At 52.8% G+C, this 19717-nt stretch overlaps 1 protein-coding gene across 1 annotated transcript in view; it reads right to left on the bottom strand.

Annotated features, from left to right (window-relative positions):
• The window catches only part of slx1b (SLX1 homolog B, structure-specific endonuclease subunit), a 23600-nt gene extending 4160 nt beyond the window's left edge, over positions 1-19440 (bottom strand). Inside the window, 3 exon segments of the mRNA XM_070874491.1 lie at positions 7510-7561; positions 15046-15224; positions 19353-19440. Coding sequence (XP_070730592.1) covers positions 7510-7561; positions 15046-15224; positions 19353-19355 — 234 coding nt within the window. The 5' untranslated portion in view covers positions 19356-19440.
• Positions 19441-19717: the final 277 nt, after the last annotated feature.

Raw genomic sequence — 19717 nt, 5'->3', positions numbered from 1 at the left:
CCGTGTCCTAACTCACACCGAGTCCCACTCACCCATCACCCCCTGTGCTCACTGTCCCCGTGTCCTAACTCACACCCAGTCCCACTCACCCATCACCCCCTGTGCTCACTGACCCGTGTCCTAACTCGCACCCAGTCCCACTCACCCATCACCCCCTGTGCTCACTGCCCCGTGTCCTAACTCACACCCAGTCCCACTCACCCATCACCCCCCTGTGCTCACTGACCCCGTGTCCTAACTCACACCCAGTCCCACTCACCCATCACCCCCTGTGCTCTCTGACCCCGTGTCCTAACTCACACCCAGTCCCACTCACCCATCACCCCCTGTGCTCACTGACCCCGTGTCCTAACTCACACCCAGTCCCGCTCACCCATCACCCCCTGTGCTCACTGCCCAGTGTCCGAACTCACACCCAGTCCCGCTCACCCATCACCCCCTGTGCTCACTGCCCCGTGTCCTAACTCGCACCCAGTCCCACTCACCCATCACCCCCTGTGCTCACTGCCCCATGTCCTAACTCACACCCAGTCCCACTCACCCATCACCCCCTGTGCTCACTGCCCCGTGTCCTAACTCGCACCGAGTCCCACTCACCCATCACCCGCTGTGCTCACTGACACTGTGTCCTAACTCACACCCAGTCCCACTCACCCATCACCCCCTGTGCTCACTGACCCGTGTCCTAACTCACACCCAGTCCCACTCACCCATCACCCCCTGTGCTCACTGCCCTGTGTCCTAACTCACACCCAGTCCCACTCACCCATCACCCCCCTGTGCTCACTTACCCCGTGTCCTAACTCGCACCCAGTCCCACTCACCCATCACCCCCTGTGCTCACTGACCCCGTGTCCTAACTCACACCCAGTCCCACTCACCCATCACCCCCTGTGCTCACTGACCCGTGTCCTAACTCACACCCAGTCCCACTCACCCATCACCCCCTGTGCTCACTGACCCCGTGTCCTAACTCACACCCAGTCCCGCTCACCCATCACCCCCTGTGCTCACTGCCCAGTGTCCTAACTCACACCCAGTCCCACTCACCCATCACCCCCTGTGCTCACTGCCCCGTGTCCTAACTCACACCCAGTCCCACTCACCCATCACCCCCTGTGCTCACTGCCCAGTGTCCGAACTCACACCCAGTCCCGCTCACCCATCACCCCCTGTGCTCACTGCCCCGTGTCCTAACTCGCACCCAGTCCCACTCACCCATCACCCCCTGTGCTCACTGCCCCATGTCCTAACTCACACCCAGTCCCACTCACCCATCACCCCCTGTGCTCACTGCCCCGTGTCCTAACTCGCACCGAGTCCCACTCACCCATCACCCGCTGTGCTCACTGACACTGTGTCCTAACTCACACCCAGTCCCACTCACCCATCACCCCCTGTGCTCACTGACCCGTGTCCTAACTCACACCCAGTCCCACTCACCCATCACCCCCTGTGCTCACTGACCCCGTGTCCTAACTCACACCCAGTCCCACTCACCCATCACCCCCTGTGCTCACTGCCCTGTGTCCTAACTCACACCCAGTCCCACTCACACATCACCCCCCTGTGCTCACTGACCCCGTGTCCTAACTCGCACCCAGTCCCACTCACCCATCACCCCCTGTGCTCACTGACCCCGTGTCCTAACTCACACCCAGTCCCACTCACCCATCACCCCCTGTGCTCACTGACCCCGTGTCCTAACTCACACCCAGTCCCACTCACCCATCACCCCCTGTGCTCACTGACCCGTGTCCTAACTCACACCCAGTCCCACTCACCCATCACCCCCTGTGCTCACTGACCCCGTGTCCTAACTCACACCCAGTCCCGCTCACCCATCACCCCCTGTGCTCACTGCCCAGTGTCCTAACTCACACCCAGTCCCACTCACCCATCACCCCCTGTGCTCACTGACCCCGTGTCCTAACTCACACCCAGTCCCACTCACCCATCACCCCCTGTGCTCACTGCCCCGTGTCCTAACTCACACCCAGTCCCACTCACCCATCACCCCCTGTGCTCACTGCCCCGTGTCCTAACTCACACCCAGTCCCACTCACCCATCACCCCCTGTGCTCACTGCCCCGTGTCCTAACTCACACCCAGTCCCACTCACCCATCACCCCCTGTGCTCACTAACCCCGTGTCCTAACTCGCACCCAGTCCCACTCACCCATCACCCCCTGTACTCACTGACCCCGTGTCCTAACTCGCACCCAGTCCCACTCACCCATCACCCCCTGTGCTCGCTGCCCCGTGTCCGAACTCACACCCAGTCCCACTCACCCATCACCCCCTGTGCTCACTGCCCCGTGTCCTAACTCACACCCAGTCCCGCTCACCCATCACCTCCTGTGCTCGCTGCCCCGTGTCCTAACACACACCCAGTCCCACTCACCCATCACCCCCTGTGCTCACTGACCCCGTGTCCTAACTCACACCGAGTCCCACTCACCCATCACCCACTGTGCTCACTGCCCCGTGTCCTAACTCACACCGAGTCCCACTCACCCATCACCCCCTGTGCTCTCTGACCCCGTGTCCTAACTCACACCCAGTCCCGCTCAGCCATCACCCCCTGTGCTCACTGACCCCGTGTCCTAACACACACCCAGTCCCACTCACCCATCACCCCCTGTGCTCACTGACCCAGTGTCCTAACTCACACCCAGTCCCGCTCACCCATCACCCCCTGTGCTCACTGACCCCGTGTCCTAACTCACACCCAGTCCCACTCACCCATCACCCCCTGTGCTCACTGACCCGTGTCCTAACTCGCACCGAGTCCCACTCACCCATCACCCCCTGTGCTCACTGACCCGTGTCCTAACTCACACCCAGTCCCACTCACCCATCACCCCCTGTGCTCACTGCCCCGTGTCCTAACTCACACCCAGTCCCACTCACCCATCACCCCCTGTGCTCACTAACCCCGTGTCCTAACTCGCACCCAGTCCCACTCACCCATCACCCCCTGTACTCACTGACCCCGTGTCCTAACTCGCACCCAGTCCCACTCACCCATCACCCCCTGTGCTCGCTGCCCCGTGTCCGAACTCACACCCAGTCCCACTCACCCATCACCCCCTGTGCTCACTGCCCCGTGTCCTAACTCACACCCAGTCCCGCTCACCCATCACCTCCTGTGCTCGCTGCCCCGTGTCCTAACACACACCCAGTCCCACTCACCCATCACCCCCTGTGCTCACTGACCCCGTGTCCTAACTCACACCGAGTCCCACTCACCCATCACCCACTGTGCTCACTGCCCCGTGTCCTAACTCACACCGAGTCCCACTCACCCATCACCCCCTGTGCTCTCTGACCCCGTGTCCTAACTCACACCCAGTCCCGCTCAGCCATCACCCCCTGTGCTCACTGACCCCGTGTCCTAACACACACCCAGTCCCACTCACCCATCACCCCCTGTGCTCACTGACCCAGTGTCCTAACTCACACCCAGTCCCGCTCACCCATCACCCCCTGTGCTCACTGACCCCGTGTCCTAACTCACACCCAGTCCCACTCACCCATCACCCCCTGTGCTCACTGACCCGTGTCCTAACTCGCACCGAGTCCCACTCACCCATCACCCCCTGTGCTCACTGACCCGTGTCCTAACTCACACCCAGTCCCACTCACCCATCACCCCCTGTGCTCACTGACCTACATTGGCTTCCAGTTAATCAACGCCTCGATTTCAAAATTCTCATCCTTGTTTACAAATCCCTCCATGTCCCTCGCCCCCCTCCCTATCTCTGTAACCCCCTCCAGCCCCTACACCCCTCCCTATCTCTGTAACCTCCTCCACCCCTACACCCCTCCCTATCTCTGTAACCTCCTCCAGCCCCTACACCCCTCCCTATCTCTGTAACCTCCTCCAGCCCCTACACCCCTCCCTATCTCTGTAACCTCCTCCAGCCCCTACACCCCTCCCTATCTCTGTAACCTCCTCCAGCCCCTACACCCCTCCCTATCTCTGTAACCTCCTCCAGCCCCTACACCCCTCCCTATCTCTGTAACCCCCTCCAGCCTCTACACCCCTCCCTATCTCAGTAACCTCCTCCAGCCCCACAACCGCCGAGATCTCTGCACTCCTCTAATTCTGCCCCCCTGACCATCCCTGATTATAATCTCTCCACCATCGGTGGCCGTGTCTTCTGTTGCCTGGGCCCCAAGCTCTGGAACTCCCTCCCTAAACTTCTCTATCTCTCTTGGCTCCTTCGAGATGATCCTTTAAACCGAACTCTTTGACCAAGCTTTTGGTCACCTACGCTAAACTCTCCTGGTAGGCAGGCAGTGACTCGTGGGGTACCGCAAGGTTCTGTGCTGGGGCCCCAGCTGTTTACATTGTACATTAATGATTTAGACGAGGGGATTAAATGTAGTATCTCCAAATTTGCGGATGACACTAAGTTGGGTGGCAGTGTGAGCTGTGAGGAGGATGCTATGAGGCTGCAGGGTGACTTGGACAGGTTAGGTGAGTGGCCAAATGCATGGCAGATGAAGTATAATGTGGATAAATGTGAGGTTATCCACTTTGGTGGTAAAAACAGAGAGACAGAATATTATCTGAATGGTGACAGATTAGGAAAAGGGGAGGTGCAACGAGACCTGGGTGTCATGGTACATCAGTCATTGAAGGTTGGCCATGCAGGTACAGCAGGCGGTTAAGAAGGCAAATGGTATGTTGGCCTTCATAGCAAGGGGATTTGAGTACAGGGGCAGGGAGGTGTTGCTACAGTTGTACAGGGCCTTGGTGAGGCCACACCTGGAGTATTGTGTACAGTTTTGGTCTCCTAACCTGAGGAAGGACATTCTTGCTATTGAGGGAGTGCAGCGAAGGTTCACCAGACTGATTCCCGGGATGGTGGGACTGACCTATCAAGAAAGACTGGATCAACTGGGCTTGTATTCACTGGAGTTCAGAAGAATGAGAGGGGATCTCATAGAAACGTTTAAAATTCTGACGGGATTGGACAGGTTAGATGCAGGAAGAATGTTCCCAATGTTGGGGAAGTCCAGAACCAGGAGTCACAGTCTAAGGATAAGGGGTAAGCCATTTAGGACCGAGATGAGGAGAAACTTCTTCACCCAGAGAGTGGTGAACCTGTGGAATTCTCTACCACAGAAAGTTGTTGAGGCCAATTCACTAAATATATTCAAAAAGGGAGTTAGATGAAGTCCTTACGACTCGGGGAATCAAGGGGTATGGTGAGAAAGCAGGAAGGGGGTACTGAAGTTTCATGTTCAGCCATGAACTCATTGAATGGTGGTGCAGGCTAGAAGGGCCGAATGGTCTACTCCTGCACCTATTTTCTATGTTTCTAAGTGGCTCAGTGTCGTTTTTTTAAATCTCATAACATTCCTCTGAAGCGCCTCGAGACGATTCCCTTCATTAAAGGCGCTATATAGATCCAAGTTGTTGTTATATTTTCTGAAGTTCAGAAGAACGCGGTGATCCCATTGAAATATCTAAGCACTTGGGTTTATTTCGACAGGGATAGAATTAAAAAGTAGGGAAATTATTCTAAACCTGTATCCACACAATTCTGGTCTGGTTAGACCACACTTGGAGCACCGTGCACAGTTCTGGTCTGGTTAGACCACACTTGGAGCACTGTGCACAGTTCTGGTCTGGTTAGACCACACTTGGAGCACTGCGCACAGTTCTGGTCTGGTTAGACCACACTTGGAGCACTGTGCACAGTTCTGGTCTGGTTAGACCACACTTGGAGCACCGTGCACAGTTCTGGTCTGGTTAGACCACACTTGGAGCACTGTGTACAGTTCTGGTCTGGTTAGACCACACTTGGAGCACTGTGCACAGTTCTGGTCTGGTTAGACCACACTTGGAGCACCGTGCACAGTTCTGGTCTGGTTAGACCATACTTGGAGCACCGTGCACAGTTCTGGTCTGGTTAGACCACACTTGGAGCACCGTGCACAGTTCTGGTCTGGTTAGACCACACTTGGAGCACTGTGCACAGTTCTGGTCTGGGTTAGACCACACTTGAAGCACTGTGCACAGTTCTGGTCTGGTTAGACCACACTTGGAGCACTGTGTACAGTTCTGGTCTGGGTTAGACCACACTTGGAGCACCGTGCACAGTTCTGGTCTGGTTAGACCACACTTGAAGCACTGTGCACAGTTCTGGTCTGGTTAGACCACACTTGGAGCACCGTGCACAGTTCTGGTCTGGTTAGACCACACTTGGAGCACTGTGCACAGTTCTGGTCTGGTTAGACCACACTTGGAGCACTGTGCACAGTTCTGGTCTGGTTAGACCACACTTGGGGCACTGTGCACAGTTCTGGTCTGGTTAGACCACACTTGGAGCACTGTGCACAGTTCTGGTCTGGTTAGACCACACTTGGAGCACCGTGCACAGTTCTGGTCTGGTTAGACCACATTTGGAGCACTGCGCACAGTTCTAGTTGCCTATTATAAAAAGGATATAGACGTACTGGAGAGGGTGCAGAGAGGATTTACAAGGATGATACCAGAAATGCGAGGGGACACATATCAGGAAAGGATGAAAAGGCTGGGTATCTTTTCTCTCGGAAAGTGAAGGCAGAGGGGTTACGGAACAATGGTCTTTAAAATGATGAAAGGTTTTGATGGAGTGGATACAGATCGAATGTTCCCACTTGTGGGGAAGAGTATAACTAGAGGCCATCAATAAAGATAGTCACCCAGAAACCCAATGGGGAATTCAGGAGAAATGTCTTTACCCAGAGAGAGGTGAGAATGTGGAACTCGCTGTCACAGGGAGGGGTTGATGCGAATAGTATCGATGGATTTAAGGGGAGGCTGGACAGGGATATGAGGGAGGAGGGAACAGAGGGTTATACAGGGTATTGGTGAGGCCACACCTGGAGTACTGCGTGCAGTTCTGCTCTCCGTATTTACGAAAGGATATACTTGCTTTGGAGGCAGTTCAGAGAAGGTTCACTCGGTTGATTCCGGGGATGAGGGGGTTGACTTATGAAGAAAGGTTGAGGAGGTTGGGCCTCTACTCATTGGAATTCAGAAGAATGAGAGGTGATCTTATGGAAACGTATCAGATTATGAGGGGGGCTCGACAAGGTGGATGCAGAGAGGATGTTCCCACTGATGGGGGAGACTAGAACTAGGGGGCATGGTCTTAGAATAAGGGGCCGCCCATTTAAAACTGAGATGAGGAGGAATTTCTTCTCTCAGAGGGTTGTAAATCTGTGGAATTCTCTGCCCCAGAGAGCTGTGGAGGCTGGGACATTGAATATATTTAAGGTGGAGATAGACAGATTTTTGAGCGATAAGGGAGTGAAGGGTTATGGGGAGCGGGCGGGGAAGTGGAGCTGAGTCCATGATCGGATCAGCCATGGTCGTATTAAATGGTGGAGCAGGCTCGAGGGGCCGAATGGCCGACTCCTGCTCCTATTTCTTAAGTTATTCGGTCAAGACTCACTGGGGACAGGTGTAAGGGTAACATCAGACAATTGGGGGGCTCACATACTTACCTTTAAGGCCGCGATGTCGGAGGGGAACCCGTGAACTATTAAAACCATGTCCCTAGAAGACAGAGACAGAAAGAGATTTTAAGTTACCTGTAACTCACTCCCGGGTATCTGTTATTCTATATATAAACCCCGCGAACCCCTCGATTAGATTCCAGCCTGTAACTCACTCCCGGGTATCTGTTATTCTATATATAAACCCCCCCGAACCCCTCGATTAGATTCCAGCCTGTAACTCACTCCCGGGTATCTGTTATTCTATTTATAAACCCCCCCGAACCCCTCGATTAGATTCCAGTTTGTAACTCACTCCCGGGTATGTATTATTTTATATATAAACCCCCCAAACCCCTCGATTAGATTCCAGTCTGTAACTCACTCCCGGGTATCTGTTATTTTATATATAAACCCCCCAAACCCCTCGATTAGATTCCAGTCTGTAACTCACTCCCGGGTATCTGTTATTTTATATATAAACCCCTCAAACCCCTCGATTAGATTCCAGTCTGTAACTCACTCCCGGGTATCTGTTATTCTATATATAAACCCCCCGAACCCCTCGATTAGATTCCAGTCTGTAACTCACTCCCGGGTATCTGTTATTCTATATATAAACCCCCCGAACCCCTCGATTAGATTCCAGCCTGTAACTCACTCCCGGGTATCTGTTATTCTATATATAAACCCCCCGAACCCCTCGATTATATTCCAGCCTGTAACTCACGCCCGGGTATCTGTTATTCTATATATAAACCCCCCGAACCCCTCGATTAGATCCCAGCCTGTAACTCACTCCCAGGTATCTGTTATTCAATATATAAACCCCCCGAACCCCTCGATTAGATTCCAGCCTGTAACTCACTCCCGGGTATCTGTTATTCTATATATAAACCCCCCGAACCCCTCGATTATATTCCAGCCTGTAACTCACTCCCGGGTATCTGTTATTCTATATATAAACCCCCCGAACCCCTCGATTATAATCCAGTCTGTAACTCACTCCCGGGTATCTGTTATTCTATACATAAACCCCCCCGAACCCCTCGATTAGATTCCAGTCTGTAACTCACTCCCGGATATCTGTTATTCTATATATAAACCCCCCGAACCCCTCGATTATATTCCAGCCTGTAACTCACTCCCGGGTATCTGTTATTCTATATATAAACCCCCCGAACCCCTCGATTATATTCCAGCCTGTAACTCACTCCCGGGTATCTGTTATTCTATATATAAACCCCCGAACCTCTCGATTAGATTCCAGCCTGTAACTCACTCCCGGGTATCTGTTATTCTATATATAAACCCCCCCGAACCGCTCGATTACATTCCAGCCTGTAACTCACTCCCGGGTATCTGTTATTCTATATATAAACCCCCCGAACCCCTCGATTATATTCCAGCCTGTAACTCACGCCCGGGTATCTGTTATTCTATATATAAACCCCCCGAACCCCTCGATTAGATTCCAGCCTGTAACACACTCCCGGGTATCTGTTATTCTATATATAAACCCCCCCGAACCCCTCGATTAGATTCCAGCCTGTAACTCACTCCCGGGTATCTGTTATTCTATATATAAACACTCCGAACCCCTCGATTAGATTCCAGCCTGTAACTCACTCCCGGGTATCTGTTATTCTATATATAAACCCTCCGAACCCCTCGATTAGATTCCAGCCTGTAACTCACTCCCGGGTATCTGTTATTCTATATATAAACCCCCCCCCGAACCCCTCGATTAGATTCCAGCCTGTAACTCACTCCCGGGTATCTGTTATTCTATATATAAACCCCCCGAACCCATCGATTAGATTCCAGCCTGTAACTCACTCCCGGATATCTGTTATTCTATATATAAACCCCCCGAACCCCTCGATTCGATTCCAGTCTGTAACTCACTCCCGGGTATCTGTTATTCTATATATAAACCCCCCGAACCCCCCGATTAGATTCCAGCCTGTAACTCACTCCCGGGCATCTGTTATTCTATCGAAAAAAACCCCGAACCCCTCGATTAGATTCCAGCCTGTAACTCACTCCCGGATATCTGTTATTCTATATATAAACCCCCCGAACCCCTCGATTCGATTCCAGTCTGTAACTCACTCCCGGGTATCTGTTATTCTATATATAAACCCCCCGAACCCCTCGATTAGATTCCAGCCTGTAACTCGCTCCCGGGTATCTGTTATTCTATATATAAACCCCCGAACACCTCGATTAGATTCCAGCCTGTAACTCACTCCCGGGTATCTGTTATTCTATATATAAACCCCCCGAACCCCTCGATTATATTCCAGCCTGTAACTCACTCCCGGGTATCTGTTATTCTATATATAAACCCCCGAACCCCTCGATTAGATTCCAGCCTGTAACTCACTCCCGGGTATCTGTTATTCTATATATAAACCCCCCGAACCCCTCGATTATATTCGAGCCTGTAACTCACTCCCGGGTATCTGTTATTCTATATATAAACCCCCCGAACCTCTCGATTAGATTCCAGCCTGTAACTCACTCTCGGGTATCTGTTATTCTATATATAAACCCCCCCGAACCCCTCGATTAGATTCCAGCCTGTAACTCACTCCCGGGTATCTGTTATTCTATCGAAAAAACCCCCGAACCCCTCGATTAGATTCCAGCCTGTAACTCACTCCCGGGCATCTGTTATTCTATATATAAACCCCCCGAACCCCCCGATTAGATTCCAGCCTGTAACTCACTCCCGGGTATCTGTTATTCTATATATAAACCCCCCCGAACCCCTTGATTAGATTCCAGCCTGTAACTCACTCCCGGGTATCTGTTATTCTATATATAAACCCCCCGAACCCCTCGATTAGATTCCAGCCTGTAACTCACTCCCGGGCATCTGTTATTCTATCGAAAAAAACCCCGAACCCCTCGATTAGATTCCAGTCTGTAACTCACTCCCGGGTATCTGTTATTCTATATATAAACCCCCGAACACCTCGATTATATTCGAGCCTGTAACTCACTCCCGGGTATCTGTTATTCTATATATAAACCCCCCCGAACCCCTCGATTAGATTCGAGCCTGTAACTCACTCCCGGGTATCTGTTATTCTATATATAAAACCCCGAACCCCCCGATTAGATTCCAGCCTGTAACTCACTCCCGGGCATCTGTTATTCTATCGAAAAAAACCCCGAACCCCTCGATTAGATTGCAGTCTGTAACTCACTCCCGGGTATCTGTTATTTTATATATAAACCCCCCAAACCCCTCGATTAGATTCCAGTCTGTAACTCACTCCCGGGTATCTGTTATTTTATATATAAACCCCCCAAACCCCTCGATTAGATTCCAGTCTGTAACTCACTCCCGGGTATCTGTTATTTTATATATAAACCCCTCAAACCCCTCGATTAGATTCCAGTCTGTAACTCACTCCCGGGTATCTGTTATTCTATATATAAACCCCCTGAACCCCTCGATTAGATTCCAGTCTGTAACTCACTCCCGGGTATCTGTTATTCTATATATAAACCCCCCGAACCCCTCGATTAGATTCCAGCCTGTAACTCACTCCCGGGTATCTGTTATTCTATATATAAACCCCCCGAACCCCTCGATTATATTCCAGCCTGTAATTCACGCCCGGGTATCTGTTATTCTATATATAAACCCCCCGAACCCCTCGATTAGATTCCAGCCTGTAACACACTCCCGGGTATCTGTTATTCTATATATAAACCCCCCCGAACCCCTCGATTAGATTCCAGCCTGTAACTCACTCCCGGGTATCTGTTATTCTATATATAAACCCCCCCGAACCCCTCGATTAGATTCCAGCCTGTAACTCACTCCCGGGTATCTGTTATTCTATATATAAACCCCCCGAACCCCTCGATTAGATTCCAGCCTGTAACTCACTCCCGGATATCTGTTATTCTATATATAAACCCCCCGAACCCCTCGATTCGATTCCAGTCTGTAACTCACTCCCGGGTATCTGTTATTCTATATATAAAACCCCGAACCCCCTGATTAGATTCCAGCCTGTAACTCACTCCCGGGTATCTGTTATTCTATATATAAACCCCCCGAACCCCTCGATTAGATTCCAGCCTGTAACTCACTCCCGGGTATCTATTATTCTATATATAAACCCCCCGAACCCCTCGATTAGATTTCAGCCTGTAACTCACTCCCGGGTATCTGTTATTCTATATATAAACCCCCCGAACACCTCGATTAGATTCCAGCCTGTAACTCACTCCCGGGTATCTGTTATTCTATATATAAACCCCCCAAAGCCCTCGATTAGATTCCAGCCTGTAACTCACTCCCGGGTATCTGTTATTCTATATATAAACCCCCGAACACCTCGATTAGATTCCAGCCTGTAACTCACTCCCGGGTATCTGTTATTCTATATATAAACCCCCGAACCCCTCGATTAGATTCCAGCCTGTAACTCACTCCCGGGTATCTGTTATTCTATATATAAACCCCCCGAACCCCTCGATTATATTCCAGCCTGTAACTCACTCCCGGGTATCTGTTATTCTATATATAAACCCCCGAACCCCTCGATTAGATTCCAGCCTGTAACTCACTCCCGGGTATCTGTTATTCTATATATAAACCCCCCGAACCCCTCGATTATATTCGAGCCTGTAACTCACTCCCGGGTATCTGTTATTCTATATATAAACCCCCCCGAACCCCTCGATTAGATTCCAGCCTGTAACTCACTCCCGGGTATCTGTTATTCTATATATAAACCCCCCGAACCCTTCGATTAGATTCCAGCCTGTAACTCACTCCCGGTATCTGTTATTCTATATATAAACCCCCCGAACCTCTCGATTAGATTCCAGCCTGTAACTCACTCTCGGGTATCTGTTATTCTATATATAAACCCCCCCGAACCCCTCGATTAGATTCCAGCCTGTAACTCACTCCCGGGTATCTGTTATTCTATCGAAAAAACCCCCGAACCCCTCGATTAGATTCCAGCCTGTAACTCACTCCCGGGCATCTGTTATTCTATATATAAACCCCCCGAACCCCCCGATTAGATTCCAGCCTGTAACTCACTCCCGGGTATCTGTTATTCTATATATAAACCCCCCGAACCCCCCGATTAGATTCCAGCCTGTAACTCACTCCCGGGCATCTGTTATTCTATCGAAAAAAACCCCGAACCCCTCGATTAGATTCCAGTCTGTAACTCACTCCCGGGTATCTGTTATTCTATATATAAACCCCCGAACACCTCGATTATATTCGAGCCTGTAACTCACTCCCGGGTATCTGTTATTCTATATATAAACCCCCCCGAACCCCTCGATTAGATTCGAGCCTGTAACTCACTCCCGGGTATCTGTTATTCTATATATAAAACCCCGAACCCCCCGATTAGATTCCAGCCTGTAACTCACTCCCGGGCATCTGTTATTCTATCGAAAAAAACCCCGAACCCCTCGATTAGATTGCAGCCTGTAACTCGCTCCCGGGTATCTGTTATTCTATATATAAACCCCCCCCGAACCCCTCGATTAGATTCCAGCCTGTAACTCACTCCCGGGTATCTGTTATTCTATATATAAACCCCCCCGAACCCCTCGATTAGATTCCAGCCTGTAACTCACTCCCGGGTATCTGTTATTCTATATATAAACCCCCCCGAACCCCTCGATTAGATTCCAGCCTGTAACTCACTCCCGGGTATCTGTTATTCTATATATAAACCCCCCCCCCGAACCCCTCGATTAGATTCCAGCCTGTAACTCACTCCCGGGTATCTGTTATTCTATATATAAACCCCCCGAACCCCTCGATTAGATTCCAGCCTGTAACTCACTCCCGGGTATCTGTTATTCTATATATAAACCCCCCGAACCCCTCGATTAGATTCCAGACTGTAAATCACTCCCGGGTATCTGTTATTCTATATATAAACCCCCGAACACCTCGATTATATTCGAGCCTGTAACTCACTCCCGGGTATCTGTTATTCTATATATAAACCCCCCCGAACCCCTCGATTAGATTCCAGCCTGTAACTCACTCCCGGGTATGTGTTATTCTATATATAAACACCCCAAACCCGTCGATTAGATTCCAGCCTGTAACTCACTCCCGGGTATCTGTTATTCTATACATAAACCCCCCCGAACCCCTCGATTAGATTCCAGTCTGTAACTCACTCCCGGGTATCTGTTATTCTATATATAAACCCCCCCGAACCCCTCGATTAGATTCCAGCCTGTAACTCACTCCCGGGTATCTGTTATTCTATATATAAACCCTCGAACCCCTCGATTAGATTCCAGCCTGTAACTCACTCCCGGGTATCTGTTATTCTATATATAAACCCCCCGAACCCCTCGATTAGATTCCAGCCTGTAACTCACTCCCGGGTATCTGTTATTCTATATATAAACCCCTGAACCCCTCGATTAGATTCCAGCCTGTAACTCACTCCCGGGTATCTGTTATTCTATATATAAACCCCCAGAACCCCTCGATTAGATTCCAGCCTGTAACTCACTCCCGGGTATCTGTTATTCTATATATAAACCCCTGAACCCCTCGATTAGATTCCAGCCTGTAACTCACTCCCGGGTATCTGTTATTCTATATATAAACCCCCGAACCTCTCGATTAGATTCCAGTCTGTAACTCACTTCCGGGTATCTGTTATTCTATATATAAACACCCCGAACCCCTCGATTAGATTCCAGCCTGTAACCCACTCCCATGTATCTTATTCTATATATAAACCCCCCCGAACCCCTCGATTAGATTCCAGCCTGTAACTCACTCCCGGGTATCTGTTATTCTATATATAAACCCCCCGAACCCCTCGATTAGATTCCAGCCTGTAACTCACTCCCGGGTATCTGTTATTCTATATATAAACCCCCCGAACCCCTCGATTAGATTCCACCTGTAACTCACTCCCGGGTATCTGTTATTCTATATATAAACCCCCCCGAACCCCTCGATTAGATTCCAGCCTGTAACTCACTCCCGGGTATCTGTTATTCTATATATAAACCCCCGAACCTCTCGATTAGATTCCAGCCTGTAACTCACTCCCGGGTATCTGTTATTCTATATATAAACCCCCCCGAACCCCTCGATTAGATTCCAGCCTGTAACTCACTCCCGGGTATCTGTTATTCTATATATAAACCCCCGAACCTCTCGATTAGATTCCAGCCTGTAACTCACTCCCGGGTATCTGTTATTCTATATATTAACCCCCCCGAACCCCTCGATTAGATTCCAGCCTGTAACTCACTCCCGGGTATCTGTTATTCTATATATAAACCCCCCCGAACCACTCGATTAGATTCCAGCCTGTAACTCACTCCCGGGTATCTGTTATTCTATATATAAACCCCCCGAACCCCTCGATTAGATTCCAGCCTGCTCTATATCACCACCGACGGCCTGCCCTGTGTGGAACTGCTAGGGGGTTCCCACATATCTCCCGCGTACCTGGCTCCCCTCCCTCGCTCCCTCCCTCCCTCGCTTCGCCTCAGGGTCATTACCAGGGTCCTCTCCCGCTGGTTCTCCGGGCGCCGCCCTTGTGCCTGCCGCCATTGTGTTGAGTGATGCGCCGTTCTGGATTGACCGTGTAGCCAACATAGATGCGTCCCTTGTACTTGGGGTTGGTGCAGTACAGCAGGTACACGCCATGGAAGCTGTCCACCTCGATCACCATGGTTACCTGTGGAGCAAGACCAACCTGCGTTGGCGTCCCCGAACATTGCGTGGCGTTCTCCGCACTTACAAGGTGGCTTCACTGCAGGGGTGGCCAATTATTTGGGCTGGAGGGCCATTTAAGAAGATCCACTCATTCATCCAGTCCTTCGCAGGCCGTCCCTCGGAGTCAAGGAACTCCCACTCGGAAAGGTGAGATCTCAGGTGACGTGTCCCTGGACCATTTCCCCCATACCTCGGGAGCCTCCCATCGACAAGGGCCGACATTGGCGACGAGATCCAACACCGCCTCCAGTGCGCCAGTGCAGCCTTCGGGCCGCCTGAGGAAAAGAGTGTTTGAAGACCAGGCCCCTCAGATCCACCAGCGAGCTCATGGTCTACAGGGCTGTAGTGATACCCCGCCCTCCTGTGTGGCTCAGAGACATGGACCATGTACAGTAGGTATCTCACCCCCAGCTCATGGTCTACAGGGCTGTAGTGATACCCCGCCCTCCTGTGTGGCTCAGAGACATGGACCATGTACAGTAGCTATCTCACCCCCAGCTCATGGTCTACAGGGCTGTAGTGATACCCGCCCTCCTGTATGGCTCAGAGACACGGACCATGTACAGTAGGTATCTCACCCCCAGCTCATGGTCTACAGGGCTGTAGTGATACCCGCCCTCCTGTATGGCTCAGAGACACGGACCATGTACAGTAGGTATCTCACCCCCAGCTCATGGTCTACAGGGCTGTAGTGATACCCGCCCTCCTGTATGGCTCAGAGACACGGACCATGTACAGTAGGTATCTCACCCCCAGCTCATGGTCTACAGGGCTGTAGTGATACCCGCCCTCCTGTATGGCTCAGAGACATGGACCATGTACAGTAGGTATCTCACCCCCAGCTCATGGTCTACAGGGCTGTAGTGATACCCGCCCTCCTGTGTGGCTCAGAGACATGGACCATGTACAGTAGGTACCTCACCCCCAGCTCATGGTCTACAGGGCTGTGGTGATACCCGCCCTCCTGTGTGGCTCAGAGACATGGACCATGTACAGTAGACACCTCAAGTCGCTGGAGAAATACCACCAACGCTGTCTCCGCAAGATCCTGCAAATCCCCCGGGAGGACAGACGCACCAATGTTAGCGTCCTCGACCAGGCCCAACATCCCCAGCATCGAAGCACTGACCACACTCGACCAGCTCCGCTGGGCAGGGCCACATTGTCCGCATGTCCCCCCCCCAGACACGGGACTCCCCAAAGCGAGCGCTCTACTCGGAACTCCTTCACGGGCAAACGGGCCAAAGGTGGGCAGAGGGAACGTTACAAGGGACCACCCTCAAAGCCCTCCCTGATATAAAGTGCAACATCCCCACCGACACCTGGGAGTCCCTGGGCCCAAAGACCAGTCCCGTCCCAAGTGGAGGGAGTGCATCCGGGAGGGCGCTGAGCACCTCGAGTCTCGTCGCCGAGAGCGTGCAGAGACCAAGCGCAGGCAGCGGAAGGAGCGTGCGGCAAACCAGTCCCACCCTCCCCTTCCCTCAACGTCTGTCTGTCCCACCCTCCCCTTCCCTCAACGTCTATCTGTCCCACCCTCCCCTTCCCTCAACGTCTGTCTGTCCCACCCTCCCCTTCCCTCAACGTCTGTCTGTCCCACCCTCCCCTTCCCTCAACGTCTGTCTGTCCCACCCTCCCCTTCCCTCAACGTCTATCTGTCCCACCCTCCCCTTCCCTCAACGTCTATCTGTCCCACCCTCCCCTTCCCTCAACGTCTATCTGTCCCTCCCTCCCCTTCCCTCAACCACTGTCTGTCCCACCTGTGACAGGGACTGTGGTTCCCCGTATTGGGCTGTTCAGCCACCGAAGGCCTCATGTTAAGAGTGGGAGCAAGTCTTCCTCGACTCCGAGGGACTGCCTGTGATGATGTACTGGATACTGCTTAGAAATGAATCGAAGATAAAAGTGGATAATGCCATGGTATCTTCTGGTCTCTGTAAATCAGGGCTGTGAAATAGAACTGCCACCTCTTCAGGGCCTGTGTCTCCGTCAATTTCCCAGCTCAGTCCTCCCTATGCCCCTCTGCAAAGATTACTAAAGCCGTCCCAGATGGGGACTGCCCTGCCCTTGTTCTCCGGATACCGGGAGACAAAAGATGCCGCACTATTTTCGGTCAAATATTTGTGGAGATGAGTGGATACGAATCCACTCAAAAAATGGACAAAGCATATTCCAGTACGCACTGCATTCTGGTTCCAGATGTCACCACTGGGTCCCAGAGTCACCGAGTGCATCCTTCAAAGATCGGGCCAGGGACAATCGCTTCTGCAAATTATTAATTTGAATGCTGTATGACTGTCGTTCCCTTGGCTAAAGTTTGGGGCTGTCTCTGACCCATGGGGTCTGTATGGCTTGAGCTCCGGCTCAGTACTGCCCCTCCGACAGTGCGGCGCTCCCTCAGTACTGCCCCTCCGACAGTGCGGGGCTCCCTCAGTACTGCCCCTCCGACAGTGCGGCACTCCCTCAGTACTGCCCCTCCGACAGTGCGGCACTCCCTCAGTACTGCCCCTCCGACAGTGCGGGGCTCCCTCAGTACTGCCCCTCCGACAGTGCGGCGCTCCCTCAGTACTGCCCCTCCGACAGTGCGGCACTCCCTCAGTACTGCCCCTCCGACAGTGCGGCACTCCCTCAGTACTGCCCCTCCGACAGTGCGGCGCTCCCTCAGTACTGCCCCTCCGACAGTGCGGCACTCCCTCAGTACTGCCCCTCCGACAGTGCGGCACTCCCTCAGTACTGCCCCTCCGACAGTGCGGCGCTCCCTCAGTACTGCCCCTCTGACAGTGCGGCACTCCCTCAGTACTGCCCCTCCGACAGTGTGGAGCTCCCTCAGTACTGCCCCTCCGACAGTGCGGGGCTCCCTCAGTACCGCCCCTCCGACAGTGCGGCGCTCCCTCAGTACTGCCCCTCCAACAGTGCGGCGCTCCCTCAGTACTGCCCCTCCGACAGTGCGGGGCTCCCTCAGTACTGCCCCTCCGACAGTGCGGGGCTCCCTCAGTACTGCCCCTCCGACAGTGCGGGGCTCCCTCAGTACTGCCCCTCCGACAGTGCGGGGCTCCCTCAGTACTGCCCCTCCGACAGTGCGGGGCTCCCTCAGTACCGTCCCTCCGACAGTGCGGCGCTCCCTCAGTACCGCCCCTCCGACAGTGCGGCGCTCCCTCAGTACCGCCCCTCCGACAGTGCGGGGCTCCCTCAGTACCGCCCCTCCGACAGTGCGGCACTCCCTCAGTACTGTCCCTCCGACAGTGCGGCGCTCCCTCAGTACTGCCCCTCCGACAGTGCGGCACTCCCTCAGTACTGCCCCTCCGACAGTGCGGGGCTCCCTCAGTACTGCCCCTCCGACAGTGCGGGGCTCCCTCAGCACTGCCCCTCCGACAGTGCGGGGCTCCCTCAGCACTGCCCCTCCAACAGTGCGGCGCTCCCTGCGAGACTGCTGCCCACTGAGCCGCGGCTGACACTCACTCACACGACCACCCATACCCGGATAAAACCCCTTCGCGCAGCACACCAGAGGTAGTCCCGAGGCCCAGTACAGTACAGGGACTAACCCTTCACCAGACATTCTCCCCCATCCCCAACCCGTACCCCCAACGTCCCCCTCCTCCTCCTCCTCAGCACCAGTCCTTCGCACGCAAGCTCAAGTCATACGGGGAAAGCTTTGCGCTATTCGACTGCGCGAGGCCTCGCGGATCACCGAAGGGAACCACCCCCCTTTTGCCATAGGACATCTGCCCACCCAAATGTGCACACTTCAGCGGGAGTAGGCAGTGCACCTTGGCTGATTTCTCCCCCCCCCATCAAACTTTAACCCCCCCTAGGAGGGGCAAAATTAGCTTGCCCCCTCTTTCTAAGAAAGCAGCCAAATTAAAGCTTCAAATTCCTGGAAAACTTAGTAAAGGAAGATGGAAGACCAGTGGAGTGGGGGGGGTTTGGTTCAGGGGGTGAGTTTGGGATGGTTGGGGGGGGGGGGGGGGGAAGGAATATCCTGGTCACCTCCCCTTTAAGAAACCCAAATGTAAGTGCAGCTTAAAAAATATCCCTTCAATGCAAATTCTGCTGATTGCAAAGTGAGGAATGCAACAAGTCACACCCTTACCATCGCTAGTGCAGCCCCGCGGGCAATATTTTGATTGCAGTGTGTCCTTTTCTTCCTTTCAAGGTGGGGAATATGGCCCCCCTGTGGGTGAGCCCCTTTAAGGGCTGGCAGTGCTGCCCCGCAGGAATCCTGGTGGCAATAATTGCCTTTTTGGGCTGGTTTCGGCTGCCAGGCGGGGCTAGGAAACTAAAGGGGATTTAGCAGTGTGGGAAAGCTGCCTTTGGATTGGGGAAGGGGGCTGGTTTTCGTGGTTTAACAGCGAATTGAGTGTTTTCTGCCCGTCAGGCGGCCGCCCGGACGGCTGCCCGGCTGAGGTCTTGGCGGCAGGCGGTGGCAGCCCGCCCCCACCCCCTGCAGCGCGCTGT

The sequence above is a fragment of the Pristiophorus japonicus genome, unplaced genomic scaffold (assembly GCF_044704955.1).
Source record: "Pristiophorus japonicus isolate sPriJap1 unplaced genomic scaffold, sPriJap1.hap1 HAP1_SCAFFOLD_841, whole genome shotgun sequence".
NCBI classification, from domain to species: Eukaryota; Metazoa; Chordata; class Chondrichthyes; family Pristiophoridae; genus Pristiophorus; species Pristiophorus japonicus.
The sequence above is the reverse complement of the archived record's forward strand: the minus strand, read 5'-3'. Positions and strand labels throughout refer to the sequence as shown.